This window comes from Lytechinus pictus, chromosome 15, assembly GCF_037042905.1.
Source record: "Lytechinus pictus isolate F3 Inbred chromosome 15, Lp3.0, whole genome shotgun sequence".
NCBI lineage: Eukaryota > Metazoa > Echinodermata > Echinoidea > Temnopleuroida > Toxopneustidae > Lytechinus > Lytechinus pictus.
This window is the reverse complement of record NC_087259.1, coordinates 28935017-28959677: the sequence shown is the minus strand read 5'-3', so window position 1 is coordinate 28959677 and position 24661 is coordinate 28935017. Positions and strand designations below refer to the sequence as shown.

Sequence of the window (24661 nt, the reverse complement as noted above, 5' to 3'; positions counted from 1 at the left end):
TTTAATTGAATAAAATAACACATTTATTGGTGGTTTGAATAATCATGATCATGTGGTCACAAGTGTATAAAAAACAACAAACAGTTGAATGTCATCCCATGGTAAATCCAAAAGTTGATGAAGTCCAAGTTATTCTGCAGCAAAATTGCAATACTGCCACCTCTTGTTAGGTAATTAATATTACAGCTTGTCAGAATGTGAACTCATCAGAACAGATATATTTCAATAAAGAAATTGAAAATATATGCTTGTGAATCAGTACTAGGTGAAAAATAATGACAACTGTGAAATAACTTAACCTGTTAACTTCTCAATACTCACTTTCACATAAACTTTGTACAAGAATAACTATTTTCTGGTTGACAAAAGGTCTATGAAAATTGCACCATTTCCAGTAGGAAAAAAAAAATAAGGCCAGTAAGAATTTTTACTGGTTTCCAGTGGAATTTTACTGGTTTCCAGTATATTTTTACTAGGCCAGTTGATTTTTAAGTGGACCAGTAAAAATCAACTGGAGACCAGTTCCAACAATTGCATTCCAGTTGAAGCAATTAGTAATACCAGTTAAATTGTTTTTCATCAAACTTGTTTTTCTGGTCCAATAAATGGTTTCCAGTAGATTTTTACTGGTTTCCAGTATATGTTTACTGGACCAGTCGATTTTTAACTGGACCAGTAAAAATCAACTGGAGACCAGTTCCAACAATTGCATTCCAGTTGAAGCAATTAGTAATACCAGTTAAATTGTTTTTCATCAAACTTGTTTTTCTGGTCCAATAAATGGTTTCCAGTAGATTTTTACTGGTTTCCAGTATATGTTTACTGGACCAGTAAAAATCAACTGGAGACCAGTTCAAACAATTGCATTCTAGTTGAAGCAAAGTACCAGTTAAATTGTTTTTCATCAAACTGGTGTTACTGGTCCAATAAATAATGACTTTATTTCAAGTCAGATCATTTGACGAATTATGGAAAATGAATCTTGCAATTCAGAGAAAGTTATTATCGTTATCGTTGTTATCATCATTCTTCTTATAATTATCATAATTATTATGATTATTATGATCATTGTTGTTATCATTCTTATTACTGTTATCATTGTTACTGATATTGTAATGATTATTATTAATATTATCATAATGATCAAGTATTAACATTACCATTAAAATAATTATTTCCTTTAATTATGATTAAGATCAAAGCAAGATATATTCCTCTGATATAGTCAACTGGTCTAAAGTAATTCATTGTTTGAAATTGAACTGGTCAAGACCAGTAATACCAGTAATTCTGACGATGCTGATCACGTGGTTTACCTCATTTGCATATTTCCTATTTTAAAAAGAAAAATCAGGATTTAGAATGGAATATCCTTGCAATGGCACTCATTGTTATTTAAAAACTTTCCAAATAATTGTGTGAACTAATTCACAATGAAAATGTGTAATTTCATATATCACATTTAAAATAACAGAAAGATTAATTTACTAACCATCTTTTCCAGCACATTTCACTGACCATGGTATATAACAAACCAAATGCATGTAATAAATTGATCCAGTAAGACCAGTATACGAGGACCAGTTCGAGGACCAGTCAGACCAGTAAAAAAATACCAGTAAAGACCAGCTTGAATTGGACACCAGTATGAAGACCAGTGAGACCAGTAACAGCCACCAGACCAGTATAAAATTCCAGTAATTCAAGACCAGTTTAATTTTTAACTGGACCAGTAAAATTTTAACTGGACCAGCATGACCAGTTAGACCAGTAAACCGATATTCCAATTTCCAGAGTTACCAGTTAAAATTCTACTGGTCCAGTGGAACTGGTTTTTCCTTCTGGGTTACAATTTGTAAAAAAATATTTTATTTCAGTTCATTTCACGATTAGAATTTCTTCTTTTTTTCACATCAAAATAAGCATGTCTATCTTTTATTCATATACAAGATTTCAGTATAACAAGATATAAGCTGTCAGTGATAATTACAAGATTTCAGAATAACAAGATATCAGCTGTCAGTGATAATTACAAGATTTCAGTATAACAAGATATCAGCTGTCAGTGATAATCAATGTCATTATTTTTCCTTCAGGAAATAACAAAGAAACAACAAACAAACAAAGAGAAGCATTCTGAATTTCAAGTAAACCACGAATGCATGGATATACATCGTATCTAGAAAATATTTTGAACAACCATGTATTTTAGATGTTGACATTGCTTGCTTTTCATAGGTGGTTGATCGGATCAAATGCAATTCTTTGTAAGACGGGATGTAAACTTACTCTCTCCCACATAGCTTGCAGAGATATGGAAGGTGAATGTATCCCCTACATCCATGAACCTGGTTGGTCGCTCGGCAACGCTGGGATGCGGGGTCATCACATGCTGACATGGTGACTCCTTTAGAAGTAGGCCCTCTGTATGATAAACAGGTATACATCATTTCATACACATATCCTATACAAAGGCAAATAATACTACATGCAGACTATAGTAAAATAATGCATGTAGGATATGGGAAATATACAAAGCAAAACAGGAGAAGGAGTGAGAGAGATGCAAAGGAAAAGGGTCAAATAAATTAAGAGGAGAAAGTAATAGCAGCAATGATTGGGGATGACCTAACCAATGTTAAGACTGTTTTCTGAGGGGAAGGACCATTTCCTCAATCGAATCGATTTTTTGTTGTTGAATGAATGATTGGTCAGATCCATGCAAATATGGGCAACACACAATGCTGTCATATGGCTGGAAATGGCAAGCTTCTCCACAACAGTCTGAACACCAGAATAGTGAATGCTCCTCATTAGGATCTTGGGTGGTAGACTTCCATTGTTAGGTAGATCCTTAAGACATATTTATGTCTCTAACCTTGTTAATCATAGTTCTAAATATGCAATAAAAGACAGAAAATCAAGTCGCTTTCCCATTAAGTCAAACTATCAAGAATTTTCATTCTTCTTGCTTTCTAGACTTCCTATGAAATCTTTAACATATTTTCATTCGTCAATGTACATACATTAAGTGCCAGAAAATATAAAAGTTCACCAAATGCAAACAATGTGATATAATACACCCCAAATTACATCAGTGGCATACATCGACTCCCCTTTCGAGAAATTTAGGCCTATCTTTAAAATTTTACCATTGAATTTTGTTGGTGTAATGTTTCACAAATAAGATCTATAACATTCAATTTAATTATCTTGTTGATAATTTTTTGTTATATGAAATAGACTAAATTCTAAGTAGCCACAATAGCAACTTCCCTGGTAACATTGACTTTGATTGGCTATTGAGTTCTGTTACCATGGTATTATTATTAAGTCTTTATCAGATGGGGTCAAAGAACCATCTCTTTGCCCAGCCCCCCAAAAAATTGGCTGGCCAAAATACTTTCACATCAATTTAATGTTTTTTTAAAGCAGTCTAAATGCTCTAAATAAATCTCTGGATAATCTCACGTTTTGATTACAACTGGTCCATTTTTCTTTCGGTCATATTGAGGAAAAAAATCAAAATCAAATGATTACCGGAAAATCATAGTTCACATCACTAAATTATTCATAAACATATCAGATGCACTTCTCTATCTCTACAATAGTACTTGTTCACTTTTCTGCTGGTATTTCCACAAAATCTAATAACTTTTATAACATCCAAGCTACTTACATTCAATTTGATAATTTGGAGTAGTGTAAACCTTTATATTCCTTGTATCAAGGTATACCCCATGGGCCACATGGCAATTTGTCAAGTTCGTGGTTTCTAAGGAATGATTTATTCTACAATAAAAGTTTGTGACTGCTCTAGGAGTTCACTGACTTATCAAGTGGAGCTTATTTACTATTTTGAAAATGAATATTTTTCTTTATACATGAGAAAATGATATCTTTAAACTTTAAACACAGAGAGGGGTCAAAGTAAAACTGGTGTATAGTTTCGCATCTTAATTTTGAAATACAGTCGAGTTTCAGAAATTTGATATCTGACCTGCAATATAAATGAAAAATTTTAGGGGTAATTTCAAGAAAAAAATTCCTTTATAAATCTTAGCTGGTCTTTGTATCAACTTGATATTTTTATTATTATTATTATTTTTTTTTTTTTTGGGGGGGGGGAGCACATATAGCAAAGCCATCTCATGAGTGTGATTTGATGAATCTAGTGATGCCAGTTTTTTTTTAACCTCTTGCAAATGAGAATTTAAAAGCAAATTTTTAGACAGACATGAATATTTGTGAAATACTCCATCTGCATGAAGAGTATTTAACAAGACTGCTTATATAGCTAAGAATATGAAGTGCCATAATATGAGCTAATTATTTAATGATATATATGACCAATATATGATTGTATTTCCTATTAATCAATCAATATAAATGAAAACTACAGCAAACTTGATTGATAATAATAACAATAGTGCATTCCAACACACCATACAGAGAAAGCTATATCACACAATATTCATTGTGCCCTGAAAATATGTTTTACAAGCACTGACCATGATCAATGTAAATTATCTATTTCAGCATCAGATAATGTGATTGAAACACATATTTGGCTCATCATACTCTAATCAATGTGGCATTACACTGAAAACAAAAAACTCTAGTGTTAAAAGTACCCCACCAGTGTTAACAGCATTTCTACACCAGTGTTGAATTCATGGTGTTAGTTCAACATCCATTGGTTTTATCATAACACTTCTTGCTCCTTAATATTTGGTGCTATGTTCAAACTCTTTTGGTGTAAAGGATGTGTCGTAAACACTGACTGATGTTTTTCTAACACCATAGAATTTACAGTGTACAAACAGCACCTGACTCTGTGTTTACTTACCAACATTCTCTGCTATATCCGGTGTTTTCATGTTTTTCTGAATACTGGGTTCTTGAGAAGTTGCCATGGCAACTCGCGTTCCTCCAGACAACTGTCTCATGTTGGTTATCAGAAGGCTGACACCACTGTAAAGATAAATACATGCAAGCAAAACCATTTTTTACAAGACAAGCATATGGAGAACAATCCTTTGCCCATGCTGCCTTTTCACTTTAGAATACCACCCCATCATATGTAAAGAACTCTTCTACACCTAAGTTTAAATCCACCTTGAAAAAATACTTATTTGAAAAGAATTTTAAATGAGTAAGTGCCACAAATGCCAGCAATTTTCTCTCTTTTCCTTTTCTGCACTCTTCATAGAGCACATAGGGATGCATTTGGGAGTGGTTTTACATAAGCATATTGGTATTATTATTATTATCATTATCAAAGATATTCAAATTAGTACTAGACTTGTACAAAAAACAAGAACAATCTATCAAATGCATACATGCAGGGGGGCACTTAAATAATAATTTTTTACTCAGAAGATGCTCAAAAGCCACTCAACTCTACTTCAAAGACCCCCTTACTAAACATATATATGTGTATTAGCATGCAAAGGGGAGTGCAGGGGCGGTGGTCATGCCTTGGCGCATGACCACTGGCTTGTGCCTGAATTCGAGCAATCTAGCTTGCTTCACTTCTGAGCATTGTAGCTTAAGGAAGCCATAAATGGAGGGCTTCCAAAGAAGAACAAGATAAATATGCAAACATATGCAAAACGAATATGCAAATAACCTGGTATGTTGACATGTCAGTGCATAAATTATCTTTTAGATTGGCATAGAAACACCCAAAATAAATGGTTAATTTCATTCAAAATTTTGATTTTTATATTTTTTGGTAAAATGATATAAATCAAAAGCTTATGTATACATAGTAACGTACAGACAAGTCTGTGTGATATGAGGCTAAGGAGAATAATATATGACAGATATAACCTACTCGAGTTACCTCTGATAGTGCCACACTCATAGATGTTTTTACTAATGTACCAGACAGTGTTAGTCGTGCTGGAATTCTTACATGTGATTTTATTGACCATTGTGCAATATATGCAATTTCAAATTATAAAAAGTGCAATTCTTTACCTTCTTTTTATCAAAAGCGAAGTATTAATAGTGACTCAATTTCCTGATTTTTGTATGGAGTTGCAAAAACAAAATTGGTCTTTTGTTTATGATTTAACTGATGTCTCGCACTCCCTGTATCTCATGATATGTTTTTTTTTTACTGTTATTCTGGGATTGCCCTCGATAAGCATCTTTGGCTTTTTGGCAATTCTGTATGTTTTTGTAATTTTGTAGCTTTTGGTACTGGTATTTCTTTGTATTTTGTCATTTTTAATTAATTCTTGTTTGTATTTTTTATCATGTTTTTTATATTGTACAATTTGAATTTGAATATGGAAATAAATGAATTGAATTGAAAGAACCAAGTAGTATTAAATAAAGTCTTGACCAGTTTGTTGGGGTTACATGCACTAACTCGCACCAGTCTTAGACTATTCTCAGGTAGGAAAATAATAGAAGCTATAGGGTCAATATTCTTACACAGAAAGTAATAAAGGGATGTTTAACCCACTGCTTACTGAAACTGAATGGTCTCTGTACTGAATCTATGGTCCATATCATTATTATCATTATTATTTGTTTGAAGTCACCTGTGCCTGGGAGGTGAAAAGCAAACTGAATCACTGTGACCCGCAGGTCTCTCCTCCCGATATAACTGATTGGGGGGAGTGCAAGTATTGACCACTACACCGGGTTCCCTTCCCCCCATATTCTGAAGTTCAGTGTAACTTAGGCCATGGTCGAACTCTGATCTAACATTATGGGAAGCTCCAAATGTCAAAACTGTTCTATATTTCTTATGTGTACTGTTTGCTTTTTCCCGATGCTTTAATGATGATTAAAATTATGTTTATAATTCTAAGACTGTTATGAATGATTTGAGTGAAATAAAAGGTGACAAATTGAATATGAACTGTCTAGAGATTTGTCACAACTGGCTATCCACATTTTAACCACAACTTTAGACCAGAGTCTAAAATTAAACATTCATTTTAGAAGACGGGCCCAGGTGAACTACAGAATTCAGCCATCAACTGGTCATACTGGATTGAATAACCTTAGTAGAAACATCACAGGTTGTTTACATTGTGGACTATGTGAAGATAGTTTCACACTGTGGTCACCTCTACAATGTGCATGTTCTCCGTGTGCGAATATGAGGTTCAAAATGACAAAATTTGAGCATTTTAACAGTGTAAAGAAGAGTTGTCATCTTGTTCCAAACTATGAACACAACATGAACACACTGTGATATACTGTGGAACAGTGAGATGTGTCCTCATTTTGTTCCATACCGTGAACAGAGAACACATTATGAACACACTATGTAATATACTGTTGAACAGTGAGATGTGTCCTCATTCTGTTCCACACTATGAACAGTGAACATAACATGAACACACTATGTGATACACAGTAAAAAAAGGAGATGTGTCCTCATTCTGTTCCACACGGTGAACAGAGAACACATTATGAACACACTATGTGATATACAGTGGAACAATGAGATGTGTCCTCAGTCTCTTCCACACTGTGAACAGAGAACACAATATGAGCACACTATGAGATATACTGTGGAACAGTGAGATGTGTCCTCATTCTGTTCCACACGGTGAACATAGAACACACTATGTGATATACAGTGGAACAGTGAGATGTGTCCTCAGTCTCTTCCACACTGTGAATAGAGAACACAATATGAGCACACTATGAGATATACTGTGGAACAGTGAGATGTGTCCTCATTCTCTTCCACAGTGTTCAGAGAACACAATATGAGTACACTATGGCATATACTGTGGAACAGTGAGATGTGTCCTCAGTCTCTTCCACACTGTGAATAGAGAACACAATATGAGCACACTATGAGATATACTGTGGAACAGTGAGATGTGTCCTCATTCTCTTCCACAGTGTTCAGAGAACACAATATGAGTACACTATGGCATATACTGTGGAACAGTGAGATGTGTCCTCATTCTGTTCCACACTGTGAACAGAGAACACAATATAAGCACACTGTGATATACTGTGGAACAGTGAGATTTGTCCTCATTCTGTTCCACACTATGAACAGTGAACACAACATGAACACACTATGTGATATACTGTGGAACAGTGGGATGTATTCTTAATCTGTTCCACACTGTGAACAGAGAACACATTATGAACACACTATGTGATATACTGTGGAACAGTGAAATGTGTCCTCATTCTGTCCCACATTGAATAGTGAACACAATATGAGCACACTATGTGATATACTGTGGAATACTGCGAAGATGTCTTTTAACTCTGTTCCACATTGTGAACAGCAATCACAATATGGACACACTGTGTGATATTGCGGAACAGTTTGAAGATACGTTCTGATTCTGTTTTACACTGTGAACAGTGAACACAATATGAGCACACTATGTGATATACTGTGAACAGTAAACACGATATGACCACATAATGTGATATACTGTGGAACAGTCAGTTCTTTCCAGCAGGTAATGGCCAGTCCAGGGTTCCGTCTTGGAATGACTAGGACAAGGATTCACACCGTTTCTAAGCCAGTGGGTTTCCTCAGGGACGGAGCATTCTTCACCAATTCATTTAAATAGCATCACAAGTGAAGGTATATCCATCATTAAATGATGAGACTTCAAGTTGATTGATGGGTTGGTGACAGCCACCATGTTTATACACATTACGAGTCATTTCCCATCATTCCCCAGCAGACTCACACTATTGACGACTTGAATAAATAAAGAAGCAGTCCACTGATCATTGAGTGTCAGCTGGAGACCTAGAAGGGGTTAAGTCAAAGTGCTGTCTTTTCATGAGAAAGAATGAAGGGTTACATCTTTACATCAGTACAAGAAAGCCATAAGAACCATACTATAGAATGTTCAACTGATGCAAATACAAACTTTAAGCTACATACAATAATGAATTGTGTCTGTGCAAGAATGGTGGAACAAAATGCATGAAGTTGAAGTGGTTCTTATGTCAACTGGAGATCTGGGAGTAAGAGTAAAACGAAGAGCTACATCTTTGTGCCAATGCAACACAGCGAGCTCCAAGCATCATTTCATAATTCCCTATTGAGAACAACCATAGCTTCACAAAATCATGCATTTTGTAAAGAATTTCTTGCAAGGACACAAATGATATACCAAAATGATGACTAAGCATGTAACTAAATGAAAAAGAAGCAACGTTTTGAATTATTTTATTGAGAGAGTAAAGAAAATTATTTCTAATAAACATAATCTAGAGAACAAATGGGTCATGAGTAATATATTTCATATTATTACACATACAAGCAACTTTTGGATACAACACAAGCCTTGCATCAATCATCCTTTCAGAGGTTTGCTTGTCAGGTGACACAACATTTGCTCCGGGGTTTATTTCGTCTAAGATATAGGGTTAGGGTTGGGGATGCAATAGGGATTTATGTTAGGTTAAGGGTTAGGATAGGGTATAGTTTTACCGAATCCAGGGTTGAAGTTGGTCAATCAATTAGTGGTATCGAATTTACAGCAGAGCAACTGTCGCTGGAGCAAATGTCATGGAACCGCTTGTCAGAATGCAATAGTGTTAGCATATTACCTGTCCTATGTACTTAACATTACGTGTATCAATTCAGAAAAGGAGTGCAATATTTTAAAAACTTAAACTTCATGAGGCCATTATCCAACTTTAATTCACAAAATAGACCACGTGCACACAATAAGCAATGCAATGCAATGCTCGATGGTACTACACAACTTCATGAAGAGCTAGATGTAAGATGCATTTTAATGATCAAAACGATTTCATGAAGTGGCACCATTTCAACTGATTGAAATAAATTACATGAGTTTCTCAATCACTTTTCTTGTAAAATATATTAATAATTATATCGGATGGCTCTGTTCCATGGAATGTTAGAAATGTTCCATGGAATGTTAGAAATATTCCACTTGTCAGGGCTAATATTGCACTCATCTGCAATTCATGCAACATTTGCCCTAACTCTTAGAATATGTTTGGTATCCCATTCTGAGCCAACAAATATAATATGAATATAGAATGAAGGAATATTTGTAATCATTACAGTTAACATAAACGGTCAATGATAGAATAAGGATGAAGAAAATTAGTGGCACTCTAAAACAGAAAGTCAAGGTCAGTACGAAAGAGACAGACAAAAGAGAAACAGGTGAACTGATGGAAAGAAAGAAAATAAGAGATAAAAGAAAGAGAGAGGTGAGTAAGAAAATGGATGAGAATGGAAGCTAGTGTCTGTCAATGATGGTTGATCTTTGATAAGGTGCGCTTATTTACGCCTCCGGAGATTTGCTTGAGAGCGTTTGATAAAGTCTTTAGGGAAGAAGGTAATTGACGTGATCGAGCCTTCCGACAACCTCTGTCACAGACACCTATATTATGCTTTTCACACTTTTTTTTTTAGCCCCATGATATCACTTTTTTCTTGTCATGCTATTCTTTAGGTCCAAACTAGCTGGTTTACTGCCAATGTTAGGATATTTCATGATTTTCACTCTGGCTCTTGCCTTACTTCTGGAAAATATTCATTAAATCATGCTTTGCAGAGTAATACTGATACTTTCAGCACTGTATTTATAGTGCTTGCACTGTGACAGCCAGAGGCCGTACAAGGATGTTAGAGAGGGGGCGCAGATATCAAATTTGAATATAGAAAGGGCATCAATGACAAATTTCTTTATAGTTATATGCACATCCCGGGGGGGCCACTTACATTGACGAGTGGATACCATGCGCGACCAAAAAAACACGTAAAAAGGATGTCTTTTTCAAGATAGGGCACGTTACGTACGTAACGTGATAAGGGTGTCAAAAACACTAAAATAATCTATTTTGCTAGGAAAGCTACGTGTTTAGGGTCAAATTTGCTGGGATGATAAAACAAAATTAAAATGTACGTGTTTAGAGTCCGATTTGCACGAGGTGTGGAAGGTGGGGCAGTAATAAACCAAATGGTGTGTAAAGGGTAAAGGTAAAACCGACGACCGACGGACCCGTCACATAACAATAAAATATTGCTGTACTTATTGTTTAGGGGTTCATTTCAGGGAATTCTTGCCAAGAGTATCGTTTTGTTTCCAATACTTGTTAAGGGTAGGGTTTCACACGCCAATACTTGTTAAGGGGTGCATTTTCAGAATATGGAAAATACGTGTTTAGGGTGATTTTCGAGACCCCATGGTCGCGCATGGTATCCACTCGTCAATGGAAGTGGCCCCCCCGGATGCACATTCAATGGGAAATTCTCAAGATATAGAGGGGATATCTGCCCCTTGTGCCTCCGTCTGGAACATGGCCATGCTAATTCATCCTGTTTAGGGCCAAAAAGTCCTCTGTTAATTACAGGGTCAAGTCAACGTTAACAAGTAAGAGAGAGTCAAAACCAGACACCACAGCTAATAATAATCATATCTATCATTAGCAAACTGAACATTTTTTACAGTATTGGGGCACTAGACAAAATGGCAAAAGTTGCATGGTAGGTGATTGTGTAAGGATGAAAATTTGAAGAAATTTAAGGAAAGTTTGATTATTAACTGGGTTAGGGAAGGCTATTGAAATCCAACCACTGCTGTTATCTTCAAGGCCAAGGTTGGATCTTCCTAGTCAAGCTTGAAACGGATTAGGAACAAGTAATTCCTGACCCAGTTCTCAGCTAACCGCATCTCGCTCTCTCTCTAATGTTTCCGTCTTCTTCTTGTTGATGTACAGGGGATGGTTTGTACAGCTACTCATAACAGTTTTTTGATCTCCCTGTTGTAAAGTGGATTGGGTTACATAGATCGATGAGAGATATTCACAGGATGGAAAAACAACACATTGTCTGGTTGGATCCCCAGTGAGAATTAATGCATGTGCGCTTTAAAGGTTGGTTTTCACAAACATGATAAATCAACTGTAGACATGACAATTTAAATTTTCACCCTTATCTGATGCCAAATTCTGTTCTTTTACATAATTGAATTTACACTGCACCACAATAAAAACAATAATGAAAACGCATGGCTTTTTTACAGCATCAATCATCCATCTAGAAATAGGCAATTCCCAGACACACTATTGTCATATAATCCTGGGACCCGTTACAGAAAAGTTACCATTATGGTAACTTTGCTGGTAACTTTGCCATCCAATGGTAACTAGCATGAAATCCTAGATTCTGATTGGCTGTTGATCATCGTTAACATGGTAGTTACCATTGGATGGCAAAGTTACCATAATGGTAACTTTCATGCAACGGGCCCCCTAATACCATGGTTAACGATTAACCGCAAATTTGAAAGAACAATTCTGATTGGTTCCTAATCAGTCTACAGAGCAAAATGCGCATGCAACTATGATCTTGATAGGCCATTTCATTTAGCAATTAATCGCTAACCTTTGTGTTATGGGGCACAGGTTTAGCTCAAGTTACTGCTTCTCAATGTAAGCTACAGGGCTCAGTGCAATAATCCTGCAGGGTACCCATAATTAACCTCACCTGGGTTGAGTGCAGCACACTTTGGATACATTTTTTGCTGAAGGAGACACATTCTGGCTGGGATTTAAACCCATGACACTGACTAAAAGGCAAGGGTCCAAACCACCAGACCATGACCCATCCACAATGCCTATTATAAGCTTCATATGTGGATAAGTCCCCGTATACTCCATGGGTTATCCCTCTTGCTCCCGAAAGGCCCCATCCCTCGTGCTACTAAAATCTATCAATCCCATATGTTTTGTACAGTAACAGACCACCAGGTGTCCATTTCATAGAACTTCTTATAATGAAAGATAAATGAAAGTAGAAATTTGACGTGTCCAAAGGACACAGATGCCCCCGCTTAACGCAATCAGAAATTCATTCAATATGATTGAACTTTATATCGTGTAGAAATAAATATGCATATATATATAATGAACAAATTTAGATCTTTGAACCAACTCGCATATATATAATGAGCTGTGACCTTTGACCTGCGGACTCCGAATTTGAACTTAGCCTGTATTTTGGTGTCATCTACCTGCACACCCAAATTTTTAAAAATCTGTTGAATATTTCATGCGGAACCAAGTCACATATTTAATTAGCTGTGACCTTTGACCAGCGAACTCCGAATTTGAACTTAGCCTGTATTTTGGTATAATCTACCTACACACCAAAAATTCATAAAATATTTTTCGAGTTATTGCGCGGAAACCAACTCGCATATTTAATGAGCTATGACCTTTGACCTGCAGACTCCGAATTCGAAATTAGCCTGTATTTTGGTGTCATGATCTACCTACACACCAAAATTTTCAAAATCCATTAAATATTTTTCGAGTTATTGCGCAGAAACCAAATTGCATATTTAATGAGCTGTGACCTTTGACCTGCAGACTCCGAATTCAAACTTAGCCTTTATTTTGTTTAATCTACCTACACACCAAAAATTTTTAATATCCATAAAATATTTTTTTCAGTTATTGCGCGGAAACCAACTCGCATATTTAATGAGCTGTGACCTTTGATCTTTGACCTGCGGACTCCGAATTCGAACTTAGCCTGTATTTTGGTATCATCTACCTACACACCAAAATTCTCAAAATCCATAAAATATTTTTCAAGTTATTGCGCGGAAACCAAGTGGGGGGGACGGACGGACAGGGGCAACACTTAATGCCCCCTGCGGACTTCGTCTGCGGGAGCATAATGACAGCAGAAATCATTCCATTTAATTAATAATTTGTTATAGAAATAGACATTGTACATGGGTTATTGTAACCAGTGTTTATAAAACTGGACCCTGGTTCCAATAAGCAATTTATGGGTTAGAGAGTCAAACTCACCTTCCAACTACTTCCTGTCCAACTGCTGTCTTATTGAGAACATTGATTTCCTCCTCCTCTTCATCCCCATGGTCCTCCTCCTCTTCCTCTTCTTCTTCACCATGGTGATCTTCTTCTTCCTCCTCCTCCTCCTCTTCTTCACCATGGTGATCTTCTTCTTCTTCCTCCTCCTCTTCTTCACCATGGTGATCTTCTTCTTCTTCCTCCTCCTCTTCTTCACCATGGTGATCTTCTTCTTCCTCTTCCTCTTCTTCTTCACCATGGTGATCTTCTTCTTCTTCCTCCTCCTCTTCTTCACCATGGTGATCTTCTTCTTCCTCCTCCTCTTCTTCACCATGGTGATCTTCTTCTTCCTCCTCCTCCTCTTCTTCACCATGGTGATCTTCTTCTTCCTCCTCCTCCTCTTCTTCACCATGGTGATCTTCTTCTTCCTCCTCCTCCTCCTCCTCTTCTTCACCATGGTGATCTTCTTCTTCTTCTTCCTCCTCCTCCTCCTCTTCTTCTTCACCATGGTGATCTTCTTCTTCTTCTTCTTCCTCCTCCTCCTCTTCTTCACCATGGTGATCTTCTTCTTCTTCCTCCTCCTCCTCCTCTTCTTCACCATGGTGATCTTCTTCTTCTTCCTCCTCCTCCTCCTCTTCTTCACCATGGTGATCTTCTTCTTCCTCCTCCTCCTCCTCTTCTTCACCATGGTGATCTTCTTCTTCTTCCTCCTCCTCCTCTTCATCACCATGGTGATCTTCTTCTTCCTCCTCCTCCTCTTCATCACCATGGTGATCTTCTTCTTCCTCCTCCTCCTCATCACCATGGTGATCCTCCTCCTCCTCCTCTTTTTCACCATGGTGATCATCTTGTTCTTGCCAGAGCATAAATCTTGTAGCAGTGATATGCTGGATGGTGATTGGAGCCTGGAGAGGGATAGATGCCTCCTGAAATGATACAATCAATGTCAGAGTATCATATATCTAGTATTTATTCATTCACTCATCTGTTTTATTTAATCAGGGTGACCTCATCAGTTACACAAAGTGCTTGAGCTGGACCCCCAATGAAAATCAATATATACAATATATCAATTAAAATGGCAAACATGTGCTACAATACACACAAAAGGCCACTTCAAATAGCCCCCCTCCCCACCTTCTAAATATTTGAACACACCTTTCTATTGTCTGTTCATGATGAAAATAATATTATGCAACATTCATATAGCACTTAATACAATGTTTCTAAGCGCTGCATACATATTACCCCGGCTTTAGCACGGCGCTCGAGCTTTCAAGGAATTTCTTCCTACCGGGTACCCATTTACTACACTTGGGGCGAATTTCTTTCTACCGGATACCCATTTACTACACCTGGGTGGAGAGTGGCACATGTCGATAAATGCCTTGCCAACGGATGCGAGTACTGTGCTGGGATTCAAACCCCAGACCTTATGGTTCAAAGTCCAGAGACTTATCCATGTAGCCAACACCTCTTTTGTTTTAACAGCATAGCTAGAATATGTTTGGTCATGCGATGCTATTTGAACCAATCATTATACAGGATTTAATCCACGGAGGATGTCTTACTTGTTTCATGAAAGAAGTGAGTTAGTAGTTTATAGTAATTTTTAAAAGATATATTTTGTTTTTATGCCATCTTATTCAATCTTCTTCATGCTTTAATGTATTATGTATTTTTCTCATACACCAAAAGGGGTTGGGAGAATAAAGTTCAAGTTCAAGTGTTTTATCCTTTCTCTTGTTGCACAGCTACAAAGGTTGGATTCCCCTTTAAATAGAAGAAGTGGCATTTAATACCATGAAGAGTAGTGTCTTCAAAGGTCAATGACTGGATGGCTAGAGGATATCAGAATTATAACCATACAGTGAATGGTGATCATCATTAGCACATTAGATAGAAAGTTTATGGCTATTTCTGGGAAACAAGGGACACTGCTGTTTGATGGTGGTTGATAAAGATATCAGCTGTTCTTGATTCAGACCTTGGTATGAAAAGTGCATATGAAACCCGCCAAGGGCTAGCTACTAGGCCTATTTAAAGAACATGGACCAATTAATGATCACCATAAAGACACATTCCTATCGATTTTGATGCCTCTCTTCGTAAATAAATTCATATCTTAGACTTTAATGAGTGGTGTGTGAATAAGGACAGAATTTAATATGAATTAATCTCTCACTTTGACAAATTGAATTTGTGTAAAAAAGGCAGTATCATAGAACTTGAGTAATTATGCAACATAAGTTTTTTAAGATTTTCAAGTATTCATTTCCATTATAATACGGGCCTTACCCTTTTTGAAAATAATGACATGAACAGAAATCCTCATAACATATTAAATGGAATAAAATAGAAGAACATGGAGTCTTTGAGAGCAAAGCTCATTGATCGCCAGTTAACTTCTCAGATTATTCTGAAGAAGTCACAGGACTTTGCATGGTGACCAATATGTTATTATTTTAAACTTGTAAACTAGGTGACGATTACTGAAACTTTAAATTGTGATTCAACTTGAACAACATCTTTCTGTGTCAATATACATGAAGGCCTACTTTGGCCATCTTGTGAGCAATTTCATGATCTCTCTTTTATCATGAAAGAGTGGCTATAGATCTCACCAAAGTCCACTAAATTGAAAACTACATTTGAACAGGATGGAAAAGTCTTTCAGGCAAACTTACCATGGAAACTAAGATTATTAATCATCTTATCTAATAATAGAGTGTCCACAAAAGTCATTGAATAACCTAGAACATTCTGTATGGAGATAATTAGTTCCTATAAATAGGCCTATAAAGTAATTGCTCCCCTTTTGGAAAAAAATGTCTTTTGAACTCACTTCAGATATCTTAAATCTTAACCCTTTGAACGCTAAATTATTAGGGGCGGCGGTGACCCATACCCTAAATTATTTGCACGTACCAACCACATTCACAAACTCCCATGATTCGAGACCCAACAGCATCTCCCCCCCCCCCTCTAGTATCCGGACCGGGCCGGCTGAAGTTGTTTATCTTCTCGTAGACCTAGTCTACAAACAGAAATATCAACTTTAGTGTCTGTTTTGGGCTCAAAATCACTGTTTTCACTAAAGTCAATTGCTTCCCCATAATAAGCTCTTGACTCCCTGCGTATTACCGCACATACCACACAAGCAACCGCAGAAAAGTGGCATATTTTGGCCATTTTTTATGCTAAATCCTTCCGAAATCATTACCAATCTTGACTGAAATTATAGACTAAATATCCCTACACGTACTAGAAAGATGGAGCGTTGTGGCCCAGTGGATAAGTCTTCTGACTTTGAAACAGAGGGTCGTGGGTTCAAATCCCAGCCATGGCGTAATTTCCTTCTGCAAGAAATTTATCCACATTGTGCTGCACTCGACCCAGGTGAGGTGAATGGGTACCCGGCAGGATTAATTCCTTGAATGCATGAGCGCTGAAAGGCAGCTCGAGCTAAAGCCGGAGGAATAATAATAATAACAACTCGCCTCGGAATAGAATATGCCTATTATTATTATTATTACGTCATTTTTAAAATATCACCTGATATTTAGGACCCATGTTTTTGAAGTCACATGGCTTCACGCCGGTATTCCGGCCTATCGGGTATGTGCACGTTCACTGGTAGGCTGGTATTCTGGCCTATCGGGTTTAAAGGGTTAAGCCTTATAAAAGGTGTTCCTGGGATTCTCTGCACATTTGTCGATCCCTTAGGCAAACCCTCTAGCAACAAGTTCCGAGGAACTTAACTCATCTAGGGGGGTCTCTTTATATATCTCTCATAAAGCCAATCCATCTAGCACTACAGTGTCTTTGTGCAACAAGGTCTGAGAATCTCATCCAAGGGAATCTCTACAGATCTTTAAAAAGGCAACCCATCTTGGCATCTGTGGATGGGTGCCAAGTTTGCAGCTATGCCGAGCATCAGTTTCCAATCACTGCCTGTCGTCGGTGGCCAATTTGAAATGAGTAATAACTTCCGAATCGGCAACAGTTGTCCGTCAGATGTGGCTTGTTACGTTCCCCTTCGTTTTCTATTCTTTCATGAACCCCTCAGGTAAAAGTAAAGTAATGCATTCTAGGAGGATGATTCCATAGTCATAATGGGGGAGAGCAGCATGTACTCAGAGAATGCTGGCTTAAAAAAACTTATATCCCATTATTTTTTATAGGTAGGTTTTATCAGATGATCTAGAATATGTTTTCAATCTTTTTCCTCATCCATCCATACACATTTTTCACACATGTTCACTGTTTATAGTGTTTTAAATATCCCTCTTGCAGTTCAAATACAAGTGCCTGCTTTATACTGTAGTGTTTTGATGTTCACATCATTTTTTTTTCATTTATTGTTACAAACTCTTATCTATTTACAATCATATAATTACACCCCCCATTTCGAAACCAGCTATGTTTTGTTTGTGAAATAAAGTGAAACATCAATAATTTGAAATGTTTGAAAAACTTTATTGAAGATCTGATTTTTGATGAAAATATCAGAATCATATTTGTTTGATTTACTCTATAAATCATTCAAATAAACTTTTTGGTGGACTTGGCTTCGCAACTCTTGTGTATTCACTCTCAAAGGTTGAGCTATGTGTCGGTTATAAAATGAAAATGTCTATCAAATGGTGACTCTTATTAGTTAGAGTAACAGTTTCTGAATATACATTGTCTGCTTGCAACCATAAATGCTCACTCATTTGATCTAGATTCACAAACTGGAAAGTTGTAGACAAATTTCTGGCTAAGCAGAGAGGTGATGACCAATAACAGGACATATGGTGCAATACTAATCTTATTTTCTCACTTTGCCAAGAGTTAATTTTGATAATAAAAAAGAGAGGAAACAGTATCACACTGATTAGATTGAGAGGGGTATTTTAAAAAGGAAAGTTTACCCAGCATGAAGTTGGTTTTATTAAAAGCAGAATTAAAAGAAATAAATCAGTGAAGATTAACAGAGTTATGCCTGGACGTTAAATGTTTTGGTTTTGTGTGTGATGTTGTACCATTTACCTGTCTTGCATTCAAATTGCAAATAATTCTGAATTGAATATCAATTAAATTCATCATTGTAAAAGAAGGCGTTGGCCCCCTTGCAAGAGGACTCTACGTATTGGCAGTGTTGCAATGTGAGGAGGAAGTGGGTGTTTATCGTCACTCTACGAGTGAGTACAGGTGCATGATGGGAAGGGTTGTCACACCTGTCTTCATGCTTGGATAGAAGCGCCATCATTCAACCAAACAAGGTTAGAAATTGACTCTTGACAAGTGTAGGTGAGGGGGGGGGGGGGGCTGAGGGTAGGCAAGATTTTGATAATCCTGCACAAAACCTTAAAATGACCTATGAAAAATATCAAACTCCATATATTATCTACAATTTGAAGGAAACAAAGATTTCAGAAATATGCCCTTTTTACTGAAAGATTTGCCTAAGAATACCATATATTCATCAAAGTGATCCTTGTAACAATTTCTTCTTTTCTTTTAAACAAAATAACTGATTTCAAAGTGTAGGGATTCAATTTGGTATGTTACATATTTATAATGCTGGGGTGTCTTGTATCATTTAAAACCTACTAACCTTAATATAAGTGTTGATATCGACAGGTTGAACCCATGTTTGATGGTGGTCAAGACCAGCAGTATAGACATCACCAAGATGATTGATGAGTAGAACTAATGGGTGATGAACGTCAATACTCCCCGTTGCTTTGATGATGCGATCACCAATACCTTAACGATAAAAAAATGTCAATTAAGTGTTCAAAATTGGTCAATGATGTAAAGACAGATAAATTATCAAACTTAAACTTTCATGGTAGATAGATGTAGAAAATCTTAATGAGGTAATGGTTAACTGCAAGATCTAGGCCCTCATTAAGAAAAACAAAACAAACTTAACATTCATATGAGGATCATACAAACTATACTGATCATTATCAATTATGCCAAAAATAGAGTTATCAATTATAAGACCAAGATAAGATTGAGTTTTAAATCAATCTACACTCTTAAAAAAAGACAGTGCTCATGTCTCTACACCCCACCGAACACTGAAATCAATTGGACACTTTGACATGTCATGTCAAACGCAGTTTCATTATGTATCTGAATAGTACTGAATCACTTGGATATTGGGATATTGTATACACAAGTACATGAGCAGTATTCTTAAGTGTATTTGATAAGAATTAATGAGGTCAGTCATCAACACCTTATATAAGGATATAGCAAACCAAAGCATGACACAAATGGTGTTTTTTCCTATTACAGAGAAAGGTGTCCTAAAATTGGTAGGTCAAACATTCAAAAATTTAAATAAACTTAATTCCAGGATTGGAAATGAAAACAACCCCCACAAAACAAAGTTGAGACTCAAAACCCCCACTCACATTTAAGACTTAGCTCCAAATTTTTAAGAATAATCAATTTTAATATGATTAGATGAAGACTCAATTTCATACATTTGAAATAAGAAATATCAATTCAAATAAGAAATATCATTAAGAAAAGCTCAATTTTAAGCAGACGTACTGCATATGAAAAATGAATATCATATAACTATAACTGAGACTGCATTTACAAGATGAGATATCAATCATAGATGACAGGCCGTTATGATTTCTCTTCTTTCAAATGAAATGACCCAAGAATGAAATTATTATTCTCATGAAAGCAAGGGCCAAGTGCAAACAAACTAGAATTAATACGATTCTTTTGTAGCTAATTCTTAGGTGACCTTTTAGAGGCTTATATTTCAAAGAGATTGAACGAAAGGTCATTTCAAAATGGAACCGGACTGATTATAGTGGCAATGACATGACATGTATTGTGACAAGTAATTGTAGCCCCATGACCATGACTGGCTCCTATACTATAGAGGAGCTTTTTATGGTGGGGGGGGGGGGGCAGTTAGCTTACAACTTATTCATATGGACCTAACACATATAACATTTAGTTGGGAATGAAAAAAGGAGAAAGTCTGAAGAGGAGACAGAGAGAAAAAATATTTCACATATTCTTCAAAACTTTTAGTGAAACAGGACTCTAGGTCAAACCTCAAAGTTTAACTTTCTGTCTGTATGTTATTGATGTGAATACCTTTGACCATAGTAATAGTTTAAAGTACTTTTGATCTATCAGCAAACAACAAGCTCTGATAAAAATCCTACCAAGACCTAGAGACTTGTCAAGATTTTGTGAAAGCTATTCAAATCCTATTCCTAAGACCAGTCTAAAGTGAGACTCCCAAGGTTACTCTTAGAAATCTTTATTTCAAGCTCAATATTTTGATCGACCATGACCCTTGCAAAGCACAGGTAAGATTCCATCTTGACATGTAGGCAGCTGCATGTAAGGTTTTTTGAATTATCATTGAATTATCATATGCAAAAATTCAAAGATTTCAGACTGAAAGACTGCAAGTGACCAAGCCTGTCTTGGCAATTCTATTCAAGTAGTCATGAAATATTTGATAGGTGAAGATTAATATACAATATATTTGGGGGCGTCGTGGTCTAGTGGTTCTGACTCTCGCCTTTCAAACAGAGGGTCGTGAGTTCGAATCCTAGCCATGGCGTGTTTTCCTTAAGCAAGAAATTTATCCACACTGTGCTGCACTCGACCCAGGTGAGGTAAATGGGTACCGGCAGAAAGTAATTCCTCAAAAAGCTGTGCGCACCAGAATCGGTAGACTAGCTTAGCCGGGGTAATATAGGAGCGCCTTGAGCACCTAACAAGGTGGATACGTGCGCTATACAAATCCTATATTATTATTTTTACACTTTTTAGCTGGAATATTCTGGAAAGCTGTTCGACAGTTTTGAAGGTGATGGCGATGGTTTATCAGTGACCAGACCTGTCTAGACATTTCGCTCTGTAAGTTAATAAAACGTTTGGGGAGGAGGACTTACCAAATCTTAAATAGTCTTTAGGTACCTTAATACCAGAGGAAAATCCAAAATTTACAGAGAAGAGAAAAAATGACCCCCCCCAAAAAAAAATTATGAAGTGGAGATAATTTTCTCATTAAATTCTTTTAGGAAATACAGATAAGTATTTCTTTTTAAAGTCTTCCAAAAAGGGACAACCCCTTAAAATCTGCACCTGCTTCTTACTCATTCTGATAATGCTTACCTGTTTTAGCAATGTAGAGGTTGTCATGCTCCGACAGGAAGACAGTGGTATGATGGGTAATACTAGTAGCGCAGGTTGTTATGTAATCACCAGGAGGCAAGGTGACAAGAAGATGAAAGCTAACACTGTCATAGGACCGGTATATCTGCAGGGGGAATAGCAACATGACAGACAGATTTATTAATTCAATTAATTTGATTTTGTAATTTCTAATTGATGATTTTATCAATTTTGACATTTATTTGAAAATTACTTCATCATGATGACATACACCATGCATGTGAAAAACAACATAAAAAAGAGAATGTTTTTGTTTTTGAGTCATGCATGTCTCATATATACAAAGTAGGATGTTTCATTTATCATGTCTGATGGAACTTTATTTCTATCAGCTTAAGTTGTAATAAGATCAATTTGGACTAAAATTCAAGTATGTGGATGTAAAATTTATCATTAAAAACTGGACATATTTGGAATGTCTCATTTAGAACAAGAACAAGATAACAGTTGCGCATAAATTCATGCGGAATTTATGTACAGGTTTATGAAACACTCTCTGGACTGACACTGATTTTTAATCCTTCATTCATTCATTAATATTATTATTATAATTATTATTATTGTATTTTTTAGGGGGGTGGGCAGTGATGTCCAAATTAGCCCTGAATTTGGAATAAACAGCAAAAGGCCAAATAATCCCCATGCAGCAAAAAGTTTCCTTTACATTCTCTTGTTTTATTCACACAAGGGGGGGTCACCTCATATAACCCTTTATTATCTTGTTTTTTTTTTTGGGGGGGGTCCATCCCTTCATAATTTTGTAGGACATCGTCTGACCTGTCTGGTGTCATATATGACAGATTGATAAAAGTGTGCCAAGATTCACTGTCAGCTCTGACAATATTCGTCCATGTTTGGCGCCATAAAGACCCCCAGACACTAAACTACTCTTCAAACCTGTCTGCGTTTTAGAATCACTATGACAGTAGACCTACTAGAAATGTTGGAGCCAAACCAACCACTTAATCACAGCTTCTTTTTCACAATTCAAATGCACAGAGAGGAAATTTATCTTGCCCACGTAGCTTTTGAACATCTACCGAATGGCAGGTGGATCAGACCTAAATTCTACGAAATAGCATAATCACATAAATTTCATAGGTCAATAAAAATATATCAGTTCCTGATAACAACCACTGAAACTCTTATTGTAATGTTGTTATTTCCCCCTTGCAATTATAAATTTAACTGTAAATCTGTTTGCTTTACTTTCAATTTCTTTGCATATTGACATTTCTTCCATATTACTATTTACATGATTTTCTGTTAGAATAAGCAGGGTTACAACATAAAGGATTCATTGTGACATCACAAAACTATGCATGGTGAGTTGCAGGCATAGTCTTCTGAAGAAGTGTGTGTTCACTAATCCTTGAAATGCATTTGTGTGTGTTTGAGGCTTGTTTGCAGTGCCAATAGACTCAAGGTGACATAATAAAACTTTGGACCAATGAGATGGATGCACTGTGTGTATGCGTGGTCACCATGTTCACTATGTGTGTTCACTGATCCTTGAAATGTATTTGTGTGTGTGTTTGATGCTTGTGTGCAGTGCCAAATGACTCATGGTTTATACATCATAAAACTTTGGACCAATGAGACGCATGCACTGTGTGTAGTGCCAAATAACTTATTGTGACATCACATAACTGTTGACCAATGAAATACAAGTATTATCATCTACAGCAGATTTTGTGCTCATTGACCCTTCAAAGGCATTTCTGTGTGTTTGAGGCTGTGTATGGTGCCATTTAGTACTGTATACAGAGAAGCAAACCTCTCTTAGACATTTCTAAAAGCATAACTGAGTGATCGGAAGACAAATTACTTGTTACAAGATTGTGAATTACTGAATTAATTCAAGGAGTTTAATCACCATTCAGACTTTTTAAATCATTTCATGCTCTTATGGACCCACATTGAAGAGTAAAACATGCAGAACATGGGATGTGTGCTTTTGCATATTATGCTATACATTGCTCTGTGTGTTTTTTCAGCTGTAGAAATGTTAACCTCAACCCCTCAGTAAAATTTTCTCCAAATCCTCTGAATAGAGTATTTTGACAGGTCTAACCTGGTGATGTATGATTAGAGTAGGATCACCATGTCAGCGAGATATCACTCTCAGCCTCGTTAGAAGCTTGATTTGAACCGTCTGACCCTTACCATTAGCCCTCCTAATGATAGGTGTGACCTGACCCCAAGAGAGAGAGGGGATCACGGTCTTCTCTCAAGACATAGCTAGATGAGTTCCAGACAAAAAATATCATTATGCCAGTTATTACCATCAGGTTGGAGCCAGGGGGTTGCATTGTTAGGGACCACTGTCATTGACAACTATCAGACTTCTTTGAATTCACATTTTGGTATTTGGTCACTCCTAACAAAAGTTACAAAAAGGATAATGTATGATATCTGGACCCCTCTCCATTAGACTCCCTTCTAAGACTGTGTGACTTGGGGCCAGTTTCATAAAGGACTTGCAACTGTCGTAACTTTGCCATTATGGCAACTACCATGGTAACCTTGATTCTGATTGGCTGCTGAGCCATGTTACCATGGTAGTTGCCATTATGGCAAAGTTACAACAGTTGCAAGTCCTTTATGAAACGGGGCC

At 36.6% G+C, this 24661-nt stretch overlaps 1 protein-coding gene across 1 annotated transcript in view; it reads right to left on the bottom strand.

The window, feature by feature from the left end:
* The window catches only part of LOC129277549 (uncharacterized), a 34206-nt gene extending 9850 nt beyond the window's left edge, over window positions 1–24356 (bottom strand). Inside the window, exons 1-6 of the mRNA XM_064110063.1 lie at window positions 24330–24356; window positions 21985–22129; window positions 19430–19581; window positions 13825–14753; window positions 4850–4974; window positions 2290–2424 (exon numbers count right to left, since the gene is read on the bottom strand). Of these exons, the coding sequence (XP_063966133.1) occupies window positions 2290–2424; window positions 4850–4974; window positions 13825–14753; window positions 19430–19581; window positions 21985–22129; window positions 24330–24356 (1513 nt within the window). The remainder of the gene's footprint in view (window positions 1–2289; window positions 2425–4849; window positions 4975–13824; window positions 14754–19429; window positions 19582–21984; window positions 22130–24329) is intronic.
* Window positions 24357–24661: the final 305 nt, after the last annotated feature.